Source organism: Coniophora puteana, assembly GCF_000271625.1.
Source record: "Coniophora puteana RWD-64-598 SS2 unplaced genomic scaffold CONPUscaffold_19, whole genome shotgun sequence".
Classification (NCBI taxonomy): domain Eukaryota; kingdom Fungi; phylum Basidiomycota; class Agaricomycetes; order Boletales; family Coniophoraceae; genus Coniophora; species Coniophora puteana.
The window spans coordinates 201,713-221,795 of NW_006913071.1; the positions used below are offsets into that span (position 1 = coordinate 201,713).

The 20,083-nt window shown below is 52.6% G+C and overlaps 5 protein-coding genes across 5 annotated transcripts; 3 read left to right on the forward strand and 2 right to left on the reverse strand.

Moving 5' to 3' along the window:
* The first annotated feature begins 1,668 nt into the window (after window positions 1-1,668).
* Window positions 1,669-6,644, forward strand: CONPUDRAFT_113103 (P-loop containing nucleoside triphosphate hydrolase protein). The gene is made up of 5 exons (XM_007776995.1): window positions 1,669-1,747; window positions 1,811-2,030; window positions 2,083-2,510; window positions 2,556-3,722; window positions 3,772-6,644. The coding sequence occupies exons 1-5, from the start codon at window positions 1,737-1,739 to the stop codon at window positions 6,548-6,550; spliced, it is 4,605 nt and encodes a 1,534-aa protein (XP_007775185.1). The 5' UTR covers window positions 1,669-1,736; the 3' UTR covers window positions 6,551-6,644.
* Window positions 6,645-6,741: 97 nt separating this feature from the next.
* On the reverse strand, window positions 6,742-8,886 carry CONPUDRAFT_67330 (uncharacterized protein; the record flags this gene model as incomplete). Its single annotated transcript, XM_007776938.1, has 9 exons — window positions 6,742-6,878; window positions 6,937-6,995; window positions 7,059-7,229; window positions 7,292-7,445; window positions 7,510-7,572; window positions 7,629-7,750; window positions 7,809-8,379; window positions 8,479-8,716; window positions 8,806-8,886. The coding sequence occupies 9 exons, from the start codon at window positions 8,884-8,886 to the stop codon at window positions 6,742-6,744; spliced, it is 1,596 nt and encodes a 531-aa protein (XP_007775128.1).
* A 4,328-nt stretch (window positions 8,887-13,214) lies between these two features.
* CONPUDRAFT_67066 (uncharacterized protein) lies at window positions 13,215-13,900 on the forward strand (the record flags this gene model as incomplete). Its single annotated transcript, XM_007776922.1, has 2 exons — window positions 13,215-13,491; window positions 13,539-13,900. 2 exons carry the CDS (start codon window positions 13,215-13,217, stop codon window positions 13,898-13,900), a joined length of 639 nt encoding a protein of 212 aa, XP_007775112.1.
* A 1,277-nt stretch (window positions 13,901-15,177) lies between these two features.
* On the forward strand, window positions 15,178-16,532 carry CONPUDRAFT_159866 (uncharacterized protein; the record flags this gene model as incomplete). The annotated part of the gene is made up of 4 exons (XM_007776996.1): window positions 15,178-15,251; window positions 15,428-15,555; window positions 15,639-15,738; window positions 16,433-16,532. 4 exons carry the CDS (start codon window positions 15,178-15,180, stop codon window positions 16,530-16,532), a joined length of 402 nt encoding a protein of 133 aa, XP_007775186.1.
* An 852-nt stretch (window positions 16,533-17,384) lies between these two features.
* On the reverse strand, window positions 17,385-18,345 carry CONPUDRAFT_67100 (uncharacterized protein; the record flags this gene model as incomplete). Its single annotated transcript, XM_007776924.1, has 3 exons — window positions 17,385-17,749; window positions 17,802-18,186; window positions 18,241-18,345. 3 exons carry the CDS (start codon window positions 18,343-18,345, stop codon window positions 17,385-17,387), a joined length of 855 nt encoding a protein of 284 aa, XP_007775114.1.
* Window positions 18,346-20,083: the final 1,738 nt, after the last annotated feature.

Sequence of the window (20,083 nt, forward strand, 5' to 3'; positions counted from 1 at the left end):
CGTGACTATCAGGTGCGCGTCCAAAGTTCTCAGACAAACGTTGATCCAGTTTAGGACTATGAGTGCCGAGTGCGGTCTCTCGTAACTGGCTGCTTTTGAAGGCCTTTCCCCCGACCCTGCTGAGGTCCTTTGTATCAATATCTTTTCAGCATGAAGGTCCTGGTCATTGGGTTGGAACTCTTTATGGTCATTGTTATAGTACTAACAAGATTCACAGTGCCTGTGGTTTCATCGGACACCCAGTCGCTCAGGCGCTGCTCCGTGCGGGCCATACCGTGTACGGCTCAACTCGATTCAAGGAGAAAGGAATAGGGCTCCTAGCTGAAGAAAGTGAGCCTCATATCATCCTCTGCTAGCGGTACACCCACTGACGCTGATCGAGATCAGTCATCCCAATCATTGCTGAACTTGAAGACGGCGACGCATCCCCGTTTCTCAGCCACATATCCACCCTCGACGTCATCATCGAAGCCATCGGCGGCTCCGCCAACTTCAGACTTATCGGGTCCAGCCTCCTGCAGCACATCGGCGACGCCGCGAAAGCATCGCGCCCTGCTCACGCTCCCAAGCTCACCTACATCTACACGTCCGGGATATGGGTCCACGGACACGACGCACAGAGCTACGTGAGCGACACGACGCTCCTCACCTCGCCGCTCGAGCTCGTCGCGTGGCGCCCCGCCGTCGAGCAGCAGGTGCTCCAGCATCCCGTGCTAAACGGGATCGTAATCCGCCCGTCGCTGTGCTACGGCTACACGGCGTCGCTGTTCGCGATCGCGTTCCAGAGCGCGGCAGAGGGCAGAGCGGTGTGGTTCGGCCGCGCGGGCGAGGACGTGAGCAAGGCGCGGATTCCGACCGTGCACGTGGACGACGTTGCGGATCTGTATGTGCGTGCTGCTGAGCGGGCGCAGTCATTGGGCGGGCTCGCGTTTGATGCGAGTAATGATTATACGGAGGGTGTGGTGGATTTTTTGAACAAGTTGGTCGAGGTCTCGGGCGCTGAGGGGTACGAGATTCGGGAGCCGTCGGATTGTGAGTGTCCTACCTCGGGCGGCGATCTGTGCTCGGGCTAAGGAAAATATATCAGTGCTTGAGCAGGCATTAGCGTCAACGACGTTGGCTCGCCCGTATCTGGCAAAGTCGCTGCTGGGCTGGCAGCCCAAGAAGGCTTCGCTGGTGGATGGACTGGCTGTGTATTACGCTGCGTGGAAGGCGTCTTCGGACACCCATGACGCTAGTGACCTGTTCCCCACTGTCCGAAAGGGATAGCACTGGGAGATACTGTGAAACATTCAGATGAGATGAGCCCAATGAGTCAGCAAGTTGAGGCTGTTGTAAAGAGGAGATGCGCCATGACGCCAAAATAACGGGCGCTTTTCGCATGTTATAGACGCCAAATAAGCCACAATAGCGGCCCGTCAGCCGATTTTTTTCCTTCCGCCTCTCATGTTTCCGTCTCTGGGTTCCTCTTGTCTGTGAACTCTGCCTGCGTACGAACGATGCTGGAGAAAGCATACATCACCGTCGTCTGAGCGAGCTTTTAGCATGTTCGAGAGCGCAGTCCAAGTGTTCATATGAGGCAAGCAATTGGCCGGGATGAGAGCTGCGCTGAGCTTGCTGTGGACTTAAGCGCTCGCCAGCTCCTATACTTATCACACACATCTGACCCCAGTCTCTCCTTGTCCTCTTCCCTTCCTCCTCGCTCCATCAAGGCCTAAGGACCTACTTTTTAGATCATGGGCGATATGTGCGTGCTCCGTCGTCATCCCTGCCGACGATCTCCCTGACGCGCATTGCATCTATCTTGCAGCCGCGACGCAGACTTTCCGACCAGCGATGACCTCGAAGCCTCAGATCACGGTGATGAAACACCCGCGCCGCGCACGCCAGTGGTAACCCGGGACTACCAGCTCGAGATGTTTACCGCCAGTCTGCGGGAGAACATCATCGTCGCGCAGGACACGGGCTCGGGCAAGACGCTCATCGCGATCCTGCGCATGAAGCACGAGGTTGAGCGAGAGCCACGCAAGGTGCGCTGTTCCCACTCTTCTTCTACTCTAACGTTGCTTACTATAGCGACAGGTCTGCTGGTTCTTCGCGCCCACCGTCGCCCTGTGCGAGCAGCAGCGCGACGTGATCGCGCTCGACATACCCGTCTCCGTCGGCCTCATCTCGGGCGCTCTCGAGCCCAATCAGTGGAAAGACATCGCGCTCTGGCGCGGCGTGCTGCAGCGGCACCGGATCATCGTCTCGACGCCCCAGGTGCTCCTCGACGCGCTTCGGCATGGGTATGTCAAGCTCGGCGAGGACATCGGGCTGCTCGTCTTTGACGAGGCGCACCATGCGGTTGATAATCACCCGTACAACTGCATCATGAAGGAGTTTTATTTCAGGGTGGCGGTGCGCGAACATGGGGCTGCGTCGGGTGCTGAATCGCGCGAGGAGAGGCCTATGGTGCTGGGGCTGACGGCTAGCCCGGTGTACGGAGGGAACGTGGAGGCGTCTATGAGGTGCGTATCGCCCAGTCCCCATGTCCCTCTTTGACATTTCCCCAGGATCCTTGAGCGCAACCTAGATTGCATCGTGCGCAGTCCCCGCCTTCATCGCTCCCAGCTTATCTCCTTCGTCCATCGACCCATCTTTAAACATGTCCTATACCGTCCGGCCCCCTTCTTCGACAAAACCTATACCGCGTCCAATATTACCGCGCTCTCCTCCGTGCTGGCCACACTTAACGTCAAAGACGACCCGTACATCATCTCCCTGCGCGGGCAGCTCGCACACAAGACGCCCGGATCGCCCGACTATATGCGCACTGACCAGAAGCTAAGCAAGACAATCAAAAAGGAAGATACTTATACGCACAGGGGCCTGAAGGACATCGTGAGCACCGCGACGGAGATCTGCTTCGATCTCGGACGCTGGGCCGCGGACTGGTACGTCCACAAGGCGATCTCGCTCGCGCGGGAGAACCCGATGCCGTACGAGAGCGCATTCACCTCCGTCCAAGAAAAAGAAAAAGCCTACCTCTTACGCATCCTCGCGCGCGTGCACGTCTCCCCGCCGTCATACGACCCCGCCGCCATCGAGGCCGGCGTGTCCGACAAGCTGTGCGTGCTCATCGACACGCTGCTCGCGGAGAAGCGCGGCGCGGAGGAGGAGGCGAACGAGGCGTACAGCGGGCTCGTGTTCGTCACGCGACGGGACGCCGTGCTCTCGCTCGCGGAGGTGCTCGCAGTGCACCCGCGCACCGCGGGCGTGCTCCGCGTCGGGCGCATCGTGGGCACGTCGGAGAGCGCGTACCGCAAGACGCTGCTCGATGTGACGCGCGCGCTGATGCGCAATACGCACGGGGAGACGCTCGGCAGCTTTCGTACGGGCGAGTTTAATGTGCTCGTTGCGACGAGCGTTGCGGAGGAGGGGCTGGATATCCAGGCGTGCTGTAATGTGGTGAGATGGGATGTGCCGAATAATATGGTCAGTTGGGCGCAGAGCCGCGGGCGGGCGAGGCGCTGGCGGAGCACGTTTGTGTTGATGTTTGAGAGCGGGAATATGGATGCGGCGGGGGTGGAGCGCTGGATGCAGCTAGAGAGGCAGATGGTGGAGCAGTATAACAATCAGATGCGGCTCGCGGGGAATGCGCTCCCCAGATATGATGAAGAGGACGATGAAGACCAGGAAGACGACGACCATGCGGTGCGGTTTACGGTCGAATCTACTGGGTGCGTACATTTTACCCATGTATAATGGTTGAAGCTAACCGCTCTCCAGCGCGCTCCTTACGCTCCAATCCGCACCCCCGCACCTGAACCACTTCTGCTCTGTCCTCCCCAACTCGCGGCACACCGCCCATCGTGCGCTGTACGACATCGACCCGCCCGAATTCCCCGAGGGCTGGCACGCCCTCGACCCACGCACGAACACACTTCCCTACCCCGGGCCATTCGGGTGCACCGTCACGCTCCCGCGCGTCCTGCCACCACTCCTGCGCACGTTCTCCGTTCCGCAGAAGTACTCGAGCAAGCTCTCGGCACGGCGCCACGTCTCGTTCAAAGCCTACAAAACGCTATATGATGCCGGACTGCTCAACGAGCACCTGATGCCGCTCACGAGCGTCATCGAGCCCGAGCTCGAGGAGGAGGTGAAGGCGCTGCTCGCGGCTGTCGATGCACGGGAGGGCACCGCAGCTGTCAAGTTGCAGATGGACGTGTGGGTCCCCGAGGGCTCTGGAACATTAGAGGCGCTCGGGGAGGAGTGGTACGGATGCGATGTGGAGATTGAGAATATGCCCCGGCTGCGGATGTGGACGAAGGCGAAGCTGGCAAGGCTGGAGGAAGAGGCGATGCCGACACTGTATCATCCCGTGCATGGGCCGCTGAGGGTCACGATCACCCCCGAAGAGGAGCCGTCTACGCCGTTCGATGTGGAGTCGATGCAGGTGTATACGCACAGACTGTTTGCCACACTCTGCGGACCGCGGATGCCAGCGGACAAGCTTGATTTTGCGTATCTGTTCGAGGTCGATGGCGACGAAGAACAGGGCCGGTGGGACCAGATTCGTCTCTGGGCCAGCGCCAACCAGGGGCTCAGTCCGCTAGGCACCACGCGCCTCGTGAACGCGGCGGAGTTTGGGCAGATGCTGGACTATCCGTCGGACATTGTCCTGATTCGCGACAGCGTGCCGTACGGGAAGCTGTTCCGGTTCGTGGAATGGAAGTATGACCAGCCTTCGCCCGAGGAAGAAGAACAGCTCAAAGAGACGTACCGGAGATTCGACATGCTCGAGATCAGCCTGCCCCTGCTCGTCGTCGAAGATCGGGCACCGCGCGTCAACTTTTTGCATCCGGCCGAGAAGCGCAGTCGGCGTAGCTCAGAGAAGGCGAGAAAGCTTCTGATTCCGGAGTATTCCTTCGTGGAGCTGGTGTCCCCCGTTGAAGCCGAGTTCGCGCTTCTTGTGCCTTCTATCTTGCGCTACATTTCTGTGGCGAACACGGCGGCTTCTCTCCGCGCGACGCTCTTGACGGATCCACAGCTTGCGGAGATTCCGCTTTCGTTGGTCAAGATGGCGATTTCGGCGCCTGTATCGCAGGAGCCTACGAATTATCAGCGGCTCGAGTCACTTGGGGATGCCGTTCTCAAGCTTGTCGTTGGGGCGTATCTGTATAGCGAACATCCGCTCTGGCATGAAGGGTACCTGACGCAGAGAAGAGATCATGCGGTCTCCAACGTTCGTCTTGCCAAGTCTGCAATTCAGAAGAAGCTCTACAGATGGATCGTCCGCGACCACTTTGCTCCGAAGAGATTCATGCCTCGGTATCTTACAGACAATCGAGGAGCAACGAACGAAGAAGAGAACAGCGACGAGAACGGCAACGGCAAAGGCAAGGAAGATCTCTCCACCAAAGTGCTTGCCGACGTTGTAGAGTCCCTCATCGGTGCCGCATACGTGCACGGCGGGTTCGAGCTTGCCATCTCGCTCATCCGCACCATCGACGTGCACCTCGCGCTTTCTCCTCTCTCTGCCTCTATCGAAGCCGCGTACGCCGCTGCTGACCCGTCGCTCGAGGCTCCCCCGCAAGTGGCCCACGTACAAAACATGATCGGCTACACGTTCACCAAGCCCCTTCTGCTCGTCGAGGCCCTAACACACGCATCGCACCAGACCGACCTGCGCACAGTCTCCTACGAGCGGCTCGAGTTCCTCGGCGACGCCGTGCTCGACATGCTCATCGCCGACTACCTCTACAAACACCCCAAGAACTTCAGCCCCGGCGAAATCACGCTCCGCAAACACGCGATCGGCAACGCGCTCTTCCTCTCATACGCCTGCCTCAGCAGCTGCACCCCCGTCGACGCGTCCGTCCCCGCGCCCGATCCGCTCCGGCACGGCAAGATCACACTCCGCGCGAAAACAGAGCACATCTATCTGTACCAGTGCATGCTGCACAGCTCCTCCGCGCTGCTCGACGAGCAAAAAGGCGCGTTCGCGCGGTTCGCGAGTGTCGGCGGCCCCCTCGCGCGCTCGCTTTCCCATTCGAGCGTGTTCCCGTGGGCGGAGCTCACGCGTCTGCAGGCGCCCAAGATTCTGTCGGATATCGTGGAGAGCGTTATCGGCGCGGTGTACATCGACGCGCGGGGCGATGTGGTTGCGGTGCGTGGGGTGCTGGGCAGGATGGGCATGTGGACGATGCTCGAGCGGGTGTCGGATGGCGATGTGGAGGTCGAGCATCCGGTGTCGACGCTCCATCGGTGGGCGTCGCAGCGCAAGACGGAGGCGGGCGAGCCGGCGCCGAGGAAGGTCGTTTATGAGTACGAGGTGGAGCGCGGTAAGGTGGTGTGCACGGTGCGTCTCGAGGGCGTCGAGGAGCTGGGCAGTGTTGCTGCCGAGTGCGAGAAACGGGGGAGTGCGAACGCGCGGAGGAACGAGGCCAAGTATTTGGCTGCCAATAAGGCACTCAGGGTCTGGGGCATTCGCGATGCAGAGATGGATATCGATCCAGAGGATGGAGATGAGGACGAGGATGTCACCATGGTCGACAGTAGCTTATGATGCCCATTATGCTTGGAACACCTCAAGGACGGATACAACGGAAACAGCACTTGTATTGTATTTATATTGGTATTGATATGCATATATAAGTAACGACAGTACACTTGGTGTCGATTTGTTGTACAATATTCTAAGCAGACCCACAGAGAAGAGTTGAAAACAGTTTTACAGCATGCAAGGGTATCGAGCAATCAATGCTCGGTCTCCTCCCAGGTGCGCCCGACGGTCTTGATGAGGTCGGCCTCGGTGACCTGCTTGCCGCTCGTGAAGTATCCCGCTGCGATCTTGGCGTCGATCTCGACGCGCGAGTCGGGCGGAATAAGGTGCTCTGATCAGGAGCCAGGTCACGTCAGCACCGGGCGCTGAAAAATGCAAGAGACACGTACCGGGGAGATCGTACCGCTTCAAGATCGGGATGCCAGACTGCACAATGGCGTCGTATTTCCTGCGAACACGAGTCCCATTAGTATCTCTCTTCAAGGATCGACAAAGTTGTGAAAGAGCGCACATATCCGACATGGACACCATGTTGTCGATCTTCTTGATCCCGAGCCAGTGCAGAGCGTCGGGCATAAGCGCCTGGAACCGCATGTCCTTGACGCCGGCGATGAGCTCCGTCGACTTGAAGTACTTGTCCGCCGTGTCGCCACCGCGCTTGCGCAGGTTGTACACGAGGTACCTGCAGATGCGAAGGTTCAGTCACAAGGAGAAGGACTACAGATGGGCGGACGCGACACGCACTTGGTGACTTCGCCGAGCGCGCGGCCCTCCTTGCGGAAGTAGATGACAACGCCGACACCGCCGCGCTGTGCGGTGCGGATGCACTCCTCGATGGCGAACACGAGGTAGGGTTTGCACGTGCAAATGTCGGAGCCGAACACGTCCGAGCCATTGCCTTGCGGTGACAAGGTGTACGTCAGCACATCGCGAGGGCAGAGGGTTCAGGAGGGGAAACGTACATTCGTCGTGGACACGCAGGGTGAGCTCCTTAGACTCGTCATACATGAATGCGGGGTTACCGACTGAAATAAATAGATCAGGCCACAGGCTTGATGTATGACAGGGCAAGAGAGCTCACAGATGTAAACGGTCAAGTTGCCAATGGGCGGGAGGAAGACCTTGATCTCGGGTCGGGTGATGAGTTCGGGGTACATCCCTCCAGTGTCCTCGAAGAGCGCACGACGCAGAAGAGTCTCTGAGCTGCACGCATCAAGGCGTATTAGAAAGAGAGCCAGACCAAGGACGTCGAACGACTCACATGCCGAAACGCTCAGCGACACCAGGCAGATACCACACCGGCTCGACCGCCGCCTTGCTCACATGAATCTCCACACCCGGATCCAGAGCACTCTCCGTCCCATCCGCATTCCTCAGCGGATTCGTCTTTATCACAATCTTGCCGTCCACCTCGATCTCGCCCCTCTTCGCAGCCTCATCAATCTCGCTCAACTTGATATGCGCCTTCGTAACCGCAATACTCGGCCTCACATCCAGCCCCAGCTCGTCGACCTCGTGCTTGTACACCTGCGGCACCAAGTGGCCCCACGGATCGAACGACACGATCTTCGTCGGGTCCGCCCACGCCGGCTGCGGCGGGATGTCGACGGGGGGTTCGGTCTTGGAGTAGTCGGGCTTGTGCGAGGGCGAGAGCGAGCCCATCGCGATGGACAGTGCGCGGTAGATGGAGTAGGAGCCGCTGTGTGCGCCGAGGGCGTTGCGCTGCTTGATGGAGGTCGGCAGGCGCGAGCAGATGACCGGGCCGCGGACTTTGGGGTCGGCGGCGCCCCATTGGAGGGGGAAGGGCTTGATACCGTGTTGATCGGGATAGGCTGAATGTGTTTGTCAGTAGGCAGGACAAATGGCGGCATCGTGGATGGTATGAAAGGGTGGATGTATGCACGGTCCAGCTCTTGGATGGATTTACGTACTGGTGAGTAGGACGCGTCCGGGGTATAGCGCTCTCTCGCGCTCCTTATCATCGGACTGCAGAGGCGGGGTGCCTACGACAGGCGTCGAAGACGCAAGAGAAATCTTGTTAGGTGTTGACGACGGGGATCCGGCAAAACTGGAGAGAGACCGCGACGGGGAATCTGGAATGGCATCATTGTGAGACGGCGGGGTCATGGGCACGGGCGCATTATCCTTGGCAGCGGTGAGGGCATCGATCTGCAGGCGACGTCAGCGTGTCAGCGATCTCGACAAGTAAACCTTCAGAGGAAGCGATGCCATGATAGCGATCTGACAATGACGCGTACCTTTGCCTGGAGAGTCTGCTGCGACACCTGGAGCGCATTCAACTGAGCCAGGATCTGAGTGAGCGCAGCGTCAGACGACATCGTGAGCTCGAACGAAGCGGAAAGACAGAGAAATATGGGCAAGGTGGATGGATAAGAGGAAGATTGGCTTGCGCGTCGACCTTGAGGCAAAGGTGCTTTATAGTGTGCTACCCTGCAGTGGCTGGTTGACTCCGGAGCTCGGAGCTTGGCTGGCCTTTGGCATCGAGGCGCGCCTCGCGGCAACGGCCGCTGTAAGCACGCACTGACAATGACATCCACTGACATCACCCTTCCTCGGCTTTCCGTCGCTTTCATCCTCTCCACCATCATGCCATATCAACATTTGTTCAGTACTTGACAACAATCCCATTCGCAGCTGCTTATTGACTGCGTAAAACCGTACTGATACGATACATACGATGGGCTAAAAAGGACATCCTGGCGTTTATATTAATCTTGGAAATCCACACTAGCATCCATGAGTTATGAAATGAACTGAATACTAGATTAGAATTACTGCCTCTCGTCTACAATAATTTCTCGTTGAATATTGACAAAAGGGATCTGAAGTGACTCGTATTTAACCACGAGAACAAGACGTTGAAAAATGCAGCACGTAGCAAATACCTTGTTTGTAGTGGGCAAAGAATCGGATTCATCGGTGGCGGACTCTGTTTGTCGGCTGCGAACATGGAAGGCTCGTTGTTCGTGACGTTGTATCATCCAGCGGCCATTCATCCTTAAAGTGCGGGTTAGCATTAAACCGTTCATTGTGAACATTCAAGGTACACCTACGCAGCAACCAGCGCGTTTGCATATACTGATGTAGAGTGAGTAGAAACACGCACGACTCCAATCAAGCACACTTGCCTGAACCCATAATCAGCAACACACCTATCCAGAGATCTACATACGAATATCAGCTGTGAGCGCAAAATGGGCACGTTCAACCTACAGTTGTCCGGTTCAGCGATATACTAATATAACCGAGTCAAGATCAATAGCTACTGCTGGACAATCATCACGTACCAAAAACAGTGTAAGCAAGACAACAATGCTGATAAATGGCTAAAATTAGTTCAGATACCGAATGCCAAAAGTAATTATCTGACCTAGTGCAGACCCCCGTTTCTGAATACTGATGAATAAGTTTCATCCTCCTATCAGGTCGAGCGGCTTACCGACAGTCCACAAAATGAGCGCATCGATTACTCGGCGAGTTCTAAAATTGGTCGAATGAGCAAGCTTAGGAACAATAAACGATGTTGTTCAGTTTCTACCCTGCAAAGTTCGATAACTTGCGCTTTTTCCAGAGATAATGCAAAATACAAGCGGAAATCCACGAGTCGCATGCGGCTTTTGTGGAAAAAGTGATTATGAGCGATGTTCGTGCATCCTCCTGGAACTGTACGGCGTCTGTAATGACCCAAAGCTTCGCGAGTGCGACGTATGCGGTTACTTGACTGATTGCCATCAGCGAAAAGCCAAAAGCAGTTGGAATCCACGCAGAGGATAACACCCATAAACGGTATAGAAAGAAGGACTGTGTGATGTAGAATACATCAGTACTAGCTCATGAGTCGATTTGAAGCTTGATGGAATATACTTTCCTCAGCGATGCAATCAACCCAGATAGTAATGAGTGTCATGGCAAAGTCATTCCTGAGTGCAAGCAGCTCTAGTGGGTTGAGCATGGCAGACACAGTCATTTCCCACAGGAAAGCGGCGGTTGAGAAGAGATGAGCGACCTCAAGAAGTCTATTTGCGCTCAACGTAATGTACCATGACATAGAAGTTTCATCTTACCCGATGACTGAAACCTACAGGAGATATTTGTTATCATTATCTCAATAGACATGTCGTACGACTTACCACTCCTTTAAAGCCCACCTTATCCTTGGGGAATCTTGTAAAGTAGACATATATTTGAATGCAAACACATCCGGTGAGGAAAGTAGAAGCAAGTGCCCCAGCTAACACTGGTCCAACGAACAGATTAAGGTTAAATGACGTCGAGCTTGAGGAGGAAGTCATTCTTTCAAGGACAGGTGCAAGAAAGCTACGACAAACTTTGCATTCAGAGCTTCTTTAAGTACCTCCATAAGGTTCATCAATCCAGCTTCCGCTGACTTAACAGGTACTGTGTGTATATAGCGCCATGACACACGTCTTGTGGATGGATGAAATGCACGCAATGCTGTTCAGCTCTGTTGAGGATGCTGTGGTTATCTATCCAGTACCCGTAATGAGCTCAAACGGTGCAATGCTGATGCGATGCCATGATAGGTACCCTGAATCAAGTGAGACATGTGATCACTATACATCTTCTCTTCGGAATAGTCTTAGTATTCTACAAACGAAACCCCATCTCGTTTCACCATGAGCACATTGTAACAAACCCATCATAATTGCATTAAAAGGGGCATGCGATATCCTTCGAAAGCTGACATTGTAGTCAGAATGAAGGGGCTCGGTCCACCTATTTGGTTTTCTGGATAGACCGAGGAGGATTACTGACGGTGGCTGAACGTTTATGATGCCGAATAAGCCAATTTCAAGCGGATCGGGTGAACCGGCTTCGAAAATTTGAACCAGGGCGTAAGTACATGCCACTCGAAATAGTTCTTGTACCTGTGCATCAAGATCACTTGTGACATAGGGATATGGATAGCATTATTAGATAGGCTGTGGCGCCATTATCAATCTTTGTATCCGCTCTATCAGTGCACATAGATGATAACCACATGATTAATAATAAATGCTGGATCACTCGCCCAAATACGCAGGTAGTGTTTAAGCAATGTGTTGGAAGTAAGTGAAAGATCAAATACTGGGCGGCCATACCTATCAAAGCCTAATGTGATGACCAGCGGGGCAGCACCCACAGCCTCAGCGATATTGGCTTCATGGGAGGTCGTCATTCAATAAAGTCTAATTGTATCCGGTAATGCATAGTACTTAGCTTACTCACATAGAAAGGGTGAGAACGGCACGCTAAAATTTGATAGCATCTAATGAATGCAGTCAACAGCTCATGGATCTCCAACATGAGATGTTATTTATAATTCCCGTCGAGCAAGCCTTTGCTGGCACCGCAGATGACATGGTCAGGAAATCAAGTTTCGCTAGTATACGTATTATCGGCAGTCGGTGTAACTCCAATTCGCCGTCAGCGCTATGTTCCCTTGTTTCCTTAATCCAGTGCTCCATTTGGGCGAAGCTTTTTTTGGCCGTAGATAGTAGCCGAAATCAAGGTAAGAAATGGAGTTGGTGTTGAGTTAGTGATATCCCAGCAGCATTTTTGAGTTGTGGTGTATAACGCGCTAGCCCGCCGTTGATGTACATACCGTTCTCCCTGGAGGATACCTAATAACAAGAAGTTCAGGGCGGTGCCGTCGTATATGTTTTACTTTCCTGATGTTATCATCAATGAATCTCTTTATGTGTGACACAAATGCATAGGGGGCTAACCTCGGCTTCTGTCTACTCGACGTTTTTCAAAGTTACCCTGTGAGCATCCACTATTCCCCGTCATAGTAATTATGGGATACAAAGTCCGTCCTGGTCGTACCTACGGCGAGTAACAGTTAACCGGGAGACAGATGTTCATCGAAACATCACGCTAGTGTCCGTCATTACGTGTTGTCTGATGGAGCTTACGATAAAGATCCGTCAGGAACTTACATGAGGTGAGACCGCCATCACAGATGCGCTTCTCATCTAGTAAGGCATGCAAAGTTCAGCATCGGGAGGCTTGGCTATCCTGATTCTGTGGGCTCGTGCGTTACCAAGGAATTTGGATCTAAAAACAAGCCATAGCCATAGGGCCTGCCCTTGCTCATGCATGCATGAACAATTGGCGAAGATAGCGGGCGGGGGTGGCTAATCGTAGTTCATAACATTATATCATGCTTACCCGTTGCACAGACCTACTGTGATTGAACTCATATATGAAATTCCAGATTTTCAAACTCCCGATGTTCTGCTTACTGCATCGATTAGAACCAATATGACACCAATAAGCCAGCTGATGGGACGAAATTCCATTACCTATATATTGATCGCATGTTGCGGGGCTTTATCGTAGCTTAGGCGTTCCCCACTATTCCTCGAACTGAGATCATGTCACAGGGCCGTGGTCTACGTGCATTCATTTCGACCTTATTTCATGGTCCTTGGATAATTTACTTGTTCACAAAAGCCGACATCAAGACACTCCTACTCCCAGTGGTGCGAGACCAAGGTCTTAGACGAAACTTATTTCTGACCTGTGTTTTTAGACATTGTTCACAATACTCTCGGAACGTCAACCATCTTTCAGGCCCCACCTTCTTTCCTGTCTTTGGGTATGGATACATTTACTCCTGTTCTGCATAGGGAATCAGGTGATGAATCCACAAGAAGACGTACTAAACAAGCCGTGGAGACCTATTGCGTGTGGCCTAATTTCCCTCGGAAGTGCTCGTGTCTTACGATGGCCAGTTCTGGCTTTATGTCTTGCATATTCGTATATCCTCGGGGTTTTCTGGTTCAGCATAGCCCTTGTTCTTGCATTCTTCTTCAACAACGACCTGGGATTCGACTCCCATTGGCTAGGCAGAGGTGTCTGGGTTGCATACGGATACGCGATGTTTGATTTAGGCGCTGCAAGGGTGGCATGCTCATGTATGTGGATATTTATAGATGTTACTTCGGCTTCTAATGCTTCCTAGCTTACCGGTGTTTGCCTCAAGAAAGACTTGTCGGGGCTTCTGTTGCCATTTTTGCTATAGTTTTTTCGACAATTCACGCTCAAGATTTCCGGGATGTTGAAGGGGACACGACTAGCGGAAGACGTACCATTCCTATAATATGGCCCGAAGGCAGCCGTCACTATGAGTTTTGGTCCATTTTTTTATGGTCTGTAATAATCTGTGGATTCTTGGAGGTGGGTAAACCGGTCGGCTGGCCTTTTGTTTGTCTTGGGATGCTTGTCGGAGCGCACCTACTACTTCTAAGAACTACAGAAGATGATAGGCGGTCTTATATCCTATATAATGTGAGTTTTTTAACACTGACCAAGTCTCAAGACTAATGTCCTCAGTTGTGGCTCTGTGCCGTACAAGTCATCGTCTTGCGTTATCCTCAAAGAGTTGGATTTTATTTTCGAGGTATTGAAAATATTCTATCATTATATTAGAAAAGCTTCGGCTACTCCTCTTGTACATGTCACTTGGCTGACGATTTTGTTGACATTTATGGCGTATTAATGTGATATTATCCTTGGCAATGGCGAGGGCATCGATCTGCAGGCGACGTCAGCGTATCAGCGATCTCGACAAGTAAATCTTCAGAGGAAGCGATACCATGATAGCGACCTGACAATGACGCGTACCTTCGCCTGGATAGTCCGTTGCGACACCTGGAGTGCATTCAACTGAGCCAGGATCTGAGTGAGCGCAGCGTCGGACAACATCGTGAGCTCGAACGAAGCAGAAAGACGGAGAAAAGATGGGCAAGGTGGATGGATAAGAGGAAGAATGGCTTGCGCGTCGACCTTGAGGCAAAGGTGCTTTATAGTGTGCTACCCTGCAGTGGCTGGTCGACTCCGGAGCTTGGCTGGCCTTTGGCATCGAGGCGCGCCTCGCGGCAACGGCCGCTGTAAGCACGCATTGACACTGGCAATGACATCCCCTGACATCACCCTTCCTCGGCTTTCTGGTCCACTTTCATCCTCTCCAGCATCTTGCAATATCAACATTTGTTCCATACTTGGCGACATCTGCATTCCCAGCTGCTTGTTGACTGTGTAAAACCGTATTGATACGATGGGCTAAAGAGGACATCCTCGTGTTTATATCAAGCTTGAACATGCACGAGTTCTGAACTCCAAGTCTTGGAAAACATTTCTCCTGGTCTCACCAGCTGCGCCTTCTGGTAGCCAACGGTCAACCCCACATGCAACAGCTAACAATTCTTAATCAAACAAGCAGAATGCGCGAGCACCTGAACCGAGTCAAAGTCAACTCTAACCTCTGACTGCATTCTCATCCTCCTCCCCTTCCATCAAGATCACGACGTTGCACTGACTCGCACAACGCTCCGCTAACTCAGATCTTGGCTTAGTTTATTGCGCCTCCAGTGTCGCAACAGACTCCAGGCAAAAATATGTACGTGTCCCTGCGAAATCTATGGCAGGATCTTGCGCTGAAGGCGTATCACTCATTGACATCGCTGACCTTGCCTGCAGATCGATGTACCCACTTCCGCCCGGTACAGTACACCCGTGCCCACAACTCCACCTCCTCGTGGTGAAATAATAACAGATTCCCCGTCCCGCTCTCTTCCAGTCCTGTCGGCAAGCCATCCTCCATGCCTAATCAAGTGCGCTTCGTGTCGTCGAAGTCGACAATGGGTAGTCCATCTCTCGAGCCCGGTGACAAGGAGTAGCGCGAGAGAGCGTAAACTGACCGGGTCTTCCTTTCAAGTACGTGATTTCAGCCAAACTTTGACTCATGCATACATTCACCCCTTCCCTCCATCCCCATACATGACGACATTGCTGTCTTACTCTGCATGTTGATCCACCCTTACAGTCTACACCGACTAACCCAGTCTCTAGCCCTACAGCCTCCACCGATGCGCTGCAAACTCCAAACTACGCGAGTCTACCATCTGCTCGTGCCTCCCCTCGCCTACTAAGCAGCGCAATGCTTTGGGCTCCTACTCCTACTCCATCTGCTGTGCTGTGTCCGTTGACATTGGCATGCACTCGCCCTCGCGCAAGCCCCACTACTCCAAGACTGAACTCCCGTTTTAAGATCTCACTGTAGGCGGCGTGGGCGGACCCGTGAGGCGAGGTCTAAAGTATTCGACCAAGGCGGCTGTGGAGCCGGTTTGCCATCTGTCAGGCATCTCTGAGCACTTTGAAATGTAAGTGCTCTTCAATACATTGGTCTTTGACTCTTTTTGATTACACCCTGTCGCTTCAACTCCACTCGGCACAAACTCGACGCCGTTCCCAACCGCGCCATTCCAATTTCCAACATTTGCTGTGATCAATCTCCTTGATGTTCCTAAAGTAATCCATCCTTTGTCGAGCTCTGATAGATCAGGAAAGGCGACCGCTAAACATTCAACCTGCGGATACCCACTCTACAACTTTCCCACTTAGATGCGAAGGCAGGCGGCGCATCCAAAAACGCTGACGGACACTTGATAAGCTTCCGGTAGTGGATCCACTCGGTGGGTAGCGGGCTGACTTAATGTACCTCTGCCGGCTTATCCATCTCCAGCCATCTTCTAGATATCGCCACGGCGGATATCAACACAGTCTCTATGATATCATGGATCAGTGGAGTGCATAATCTCTTGATACGGTGAATGCGCGGTAGGTCTCTTGATATCAGCCGTTCACTCGGTTACCATTTGTCCCGGACTCACCGGTATACAGAATGAGCTGAACAAGGACATCTTAAGATGCAGTAGCACATCCGCACCGCGCAGTGCGGCGGCGTCGGCATCTTATTCCGCAAGGAGGGCTGTGCGATCAGCGAGGTCACCAAGTGTTTGTCGCTTCCGCCCATCTGTAGCCCCTTTCCGGATGACTCAACGTTCGCGTTTGTAGGTATCTCCTGTACAACCAGCGCAAGACGTGCGGCGACACGGTGGATAGGTACTTCAAGTCGACGGAGCTCATCTCCGGTGTCAAGGTCATGCGGTTCTAGGCGCTATTCTAGACACTCTGCACTGGCTCGGGATCAAGAAGATCGACAATATGGTGTCTATGTCGGATATGTGCGCTCTTTCGTCGGCTTTCGACGTGAGGCACTAATGAGATTCATGTTTATAGGAAATACGACGCCATTGTGTAGTCTGGCATCCCGATCTTGAGCGGCACAATATTCCCGGTGCGTGTCCCTTACATTGCCCCACCTCTAGGTGCTGACATAGCCTCATTCCTGGTTAGAGCACCTCATTCAGCCCGACTTGCGCGTGGAGATAGTTGCCGAGATCGCCGTGAGATCGCCGGGTATACTTCGCGAGCGTCAAACAAGTTCACTAATAATAGACTAATTTCAAGCGATCATTTTCATCCCTGGCGTCGAAAGTATTCTGTCCATGCCGCTCTCAACCATTTGTAGGACTTATGCACGTCCATAACGAGGCACGGGTAGGAAAGAATATTTGACCTATACGTTGGGGTAAGCATTAGCTAGATCAGTACCCAGCTAGTAGCACTGTTATCATGCAGCACTTTCATTTCTCAAGGTTCGTTCACGAGGTCGTCGGGGTACGGATGGCTTAAATATCTGAAACAGTTCATGTGCAACTTGAAGTTCGGTCGGAGGTGCGAGAGTGGCTCTCCACCGCGCCGAACGTAAATGGTTGGTTTCTACTAGTGCAAAGAACGAAATCAATTAATCACTGGCTCTAAATCATCGAGAAAGGAATATTAAACAAGGTTCTAAATATCTCAAAACCAGGTGGTATGTGTCTTGATCGGATCTTCCACGTCACTTCGTAATGGACTCCGCAAGAGAACCAATTGTGCTCCGCAAAGCCAGAACTAAGAAAACTCAGCACGCGCCCCTCGGGTTATCGACAAAGCGACTTACATTGTAGAGTAAATAAGACTGCTGGTCATCGCGAGCGCTTCGAAGAAGCAAGAAACGCAGTCCAATGAGCGCTCCAAACGTTATAAGGAATGAAGCCACAATGGCGTTAACATCCCACAAGATACAGATTATCGAAGACCAAAGCGTGATCAACCCGAGTTCTATGCGTCTGCTTGCGAGCGGCCAAACTACTGGAAGGGTGCTTCTTCCGCTTGCGATATCGCCAGCTGCGTCTCGAAAATCTTGCGCTTGAACTGTGGTGAATATAATACTAGAGACGAATATGCATGCTCGGAGGAATCTATTCTCGGGTATACACTCAGATGCTGTAGTGTCATCAGCGACATGGGTATCGGATTAAGCTTTCAGATTACTTACTAGAGCAGATTACCTTCATAGCACCGCCGTTGAACATCGCATATCCATATGCAACCCAGAAGTTTCTACTCAGCCAATGAGAGTCCATGGACATATCATTATTCAGAAATATCGCCAATGATAGCGACGTGCTGATGAAGAGCGTCCCGGAGAAATAAGAGTATCCCAAACAGATGAAGCAAACCGCCCATCGAAGCGAACGGGCGTTTGCTTGAGATATAAGTCCACTCGCGATGGGTCTCCACGGCTTGTTCATGCTGTCCTCCTTTGGGTTTCTGACCTGGTTTGCGATACAGAATTGAAGCAGATGTAGCCATATCCAAAGGGTGGAACGAAGGTGCGCTCCAAAGGATATGCTACGAGCAGAAAGCGCAGCAAATGCTGTCTATGCATTGTCAGCTATCGCGTAATGTGCTTAAGGAAAGCACTCAAAACGCACCACGGGCACTAATATTGTCTTGATGTCGGACTTTGTGAAGAGAAAGAGTATGGATACACCGTCAAGAGAACAATGTAAGAGGGTGTGAAATTTGGTGAGAGCCATGGAAGACATCACAGGTGGTCTTCCAGATGGGAGAAAAGCGGCCATGGGTTTACGATTTGTACCCAATGTGGCTGGCTTCTTTATCCTGTATTCCATGCAAGATCAAGGATGCGAACGGAACCTAGCCCTTTTAAGACGCCTGGATATGTTATGTCGCTGTCTCTTTGAGGAGCTCAGCCTGAAAACCGCGCGCTCTGCGGCCTCCTATGTTTTCTGAAGGTTGGATCAAGTAGTTAGGTTACCGTGTGCGTGATTGTGGCTGGCCAAATATATCCCATCCAGGTGGTACGTTGCTGGTTTGACCGAAAGCCGGACTGCTAATTCGAGAGGCTCGAAATGCGAGTCGGCTTCCCTTCCTCAAGTTCGGACAACAGCCTCAGATACCGTGATCAGGACCCTCGCTTGACATTCGGACATACAACTAACGACTGTTTCTCATAAGCCCTAGATTAGTCATGATAAGCTGTGATGGGAGGTCTGTGGCTAACCTGAACGTTGAGTGCCCTAAACGACCTGTGAACTTATCCCTTGAATGCTATTTCTATAACCATCCGTTCCTTCTGATGCCAGCTCGGAATGTAGATGTCATGGGCATGATAATTTGTCATTGGTTGACAATGCCTAAGGTAGCCGAGAGCGCCATGGCGCACGTATGGCCAGAGGCCTGTTTACTGACAGACAGTGAAGTGGCCCGGTGTAGAGCACTAAAATATCTCGCCACGCCACTATACCCATGACTTTGATGTATGTTTGTACCGTGACGCTTCATGGTGCAAACATACATTGAATCCGTGAGGCGAGCTAAACCATTGAAGGCATTAATCGTGGAGTTCGACAGCTTATTCAGGGAGAAAGAGTGGGGCGTTGTCCTACCAAGCGGTCAAAAATACTGAATTTAGAATCCAGTGAAGTCCCGGAATGTCGTGGGAAGCGCTGAGAGCGGAAAAGTGAATCTGTGGTTCCGTAGTCTATTGTTAGTCCGCAGCATAGCTTGATGAATTGGAATGAAGGAGTCTAAGGATACTAACCGGCTCATGAATCACATACTACGTATGGTCCACTCCTAAATGAACAAGCCCAGATTTGGCCCAGATAAGGTACTTTACCCAACGACTCATCAATCTTCCTATCGTGCATCTCGTTCCGTCGACGGTGTCCTCTCTATCCAGCGCTCAGCCACCAGTGGCACATTTGGGAAAACCATTCACCCTGAAACGCTTGATGCGGAATTATCCACAGCGTAGAGGATTGGGGTCTGATTCGTCCAATCCTGTTGTTGAACTAGCTATGATCAAACCTAGCCCATCAGCGCATAGGATACACGATATTCCTGACAGCTTAAATTTACTCCACATGCTCGTAGCTGCACCAAGCTACACACCGCTGCCGTTTTACCATTCTACGATCTAACGCACCGTCCAAATGACCTTATTAATACCTGAAATGATGTCTAGGCTGGAGTGGGAGGTTGTACTCCGATACTATACAAGTAAGTTGATACCACCCGTCTCCGGTTTGCTTGTCATTAATAACTTTCTTTTCAGTTGTTGCCACAACTTTGACAATCTGCGATTCTCTGTTTTCCTTTCAGACCGAGCTTCAACATGTATGGAATCAGTGGCCGATTTCCATACAACTGGCGTACGCTGTCAACAGATGCGGAATACTCGTTCTTTCGACTTTCCTGATCCTTCGTGAGCTGTTTTTGACCAGATATTTACGAGACAACAAATAACCC

Bases quoted from the DNA above. Each gene is read 5' to 3' on its own strand.
- CONPUDRAFT_113103 (XM_007776995.1), top strand. The intron at 2,031-2,082 runs GTGCGCTGTTCC...CTATAGCGACAG, and splicing joins TTGAGCGAGAGCCACGCAAG to GTCTGCTGGTTCTTCGCGCC. The intron at 3,723-3,771 runs GTGCGTACATTT...ACCGCTCTCCAG, and splicing joins TTTACGGTCGAATCTACTGG to CGCGCTCCTTACGCTCCAAT.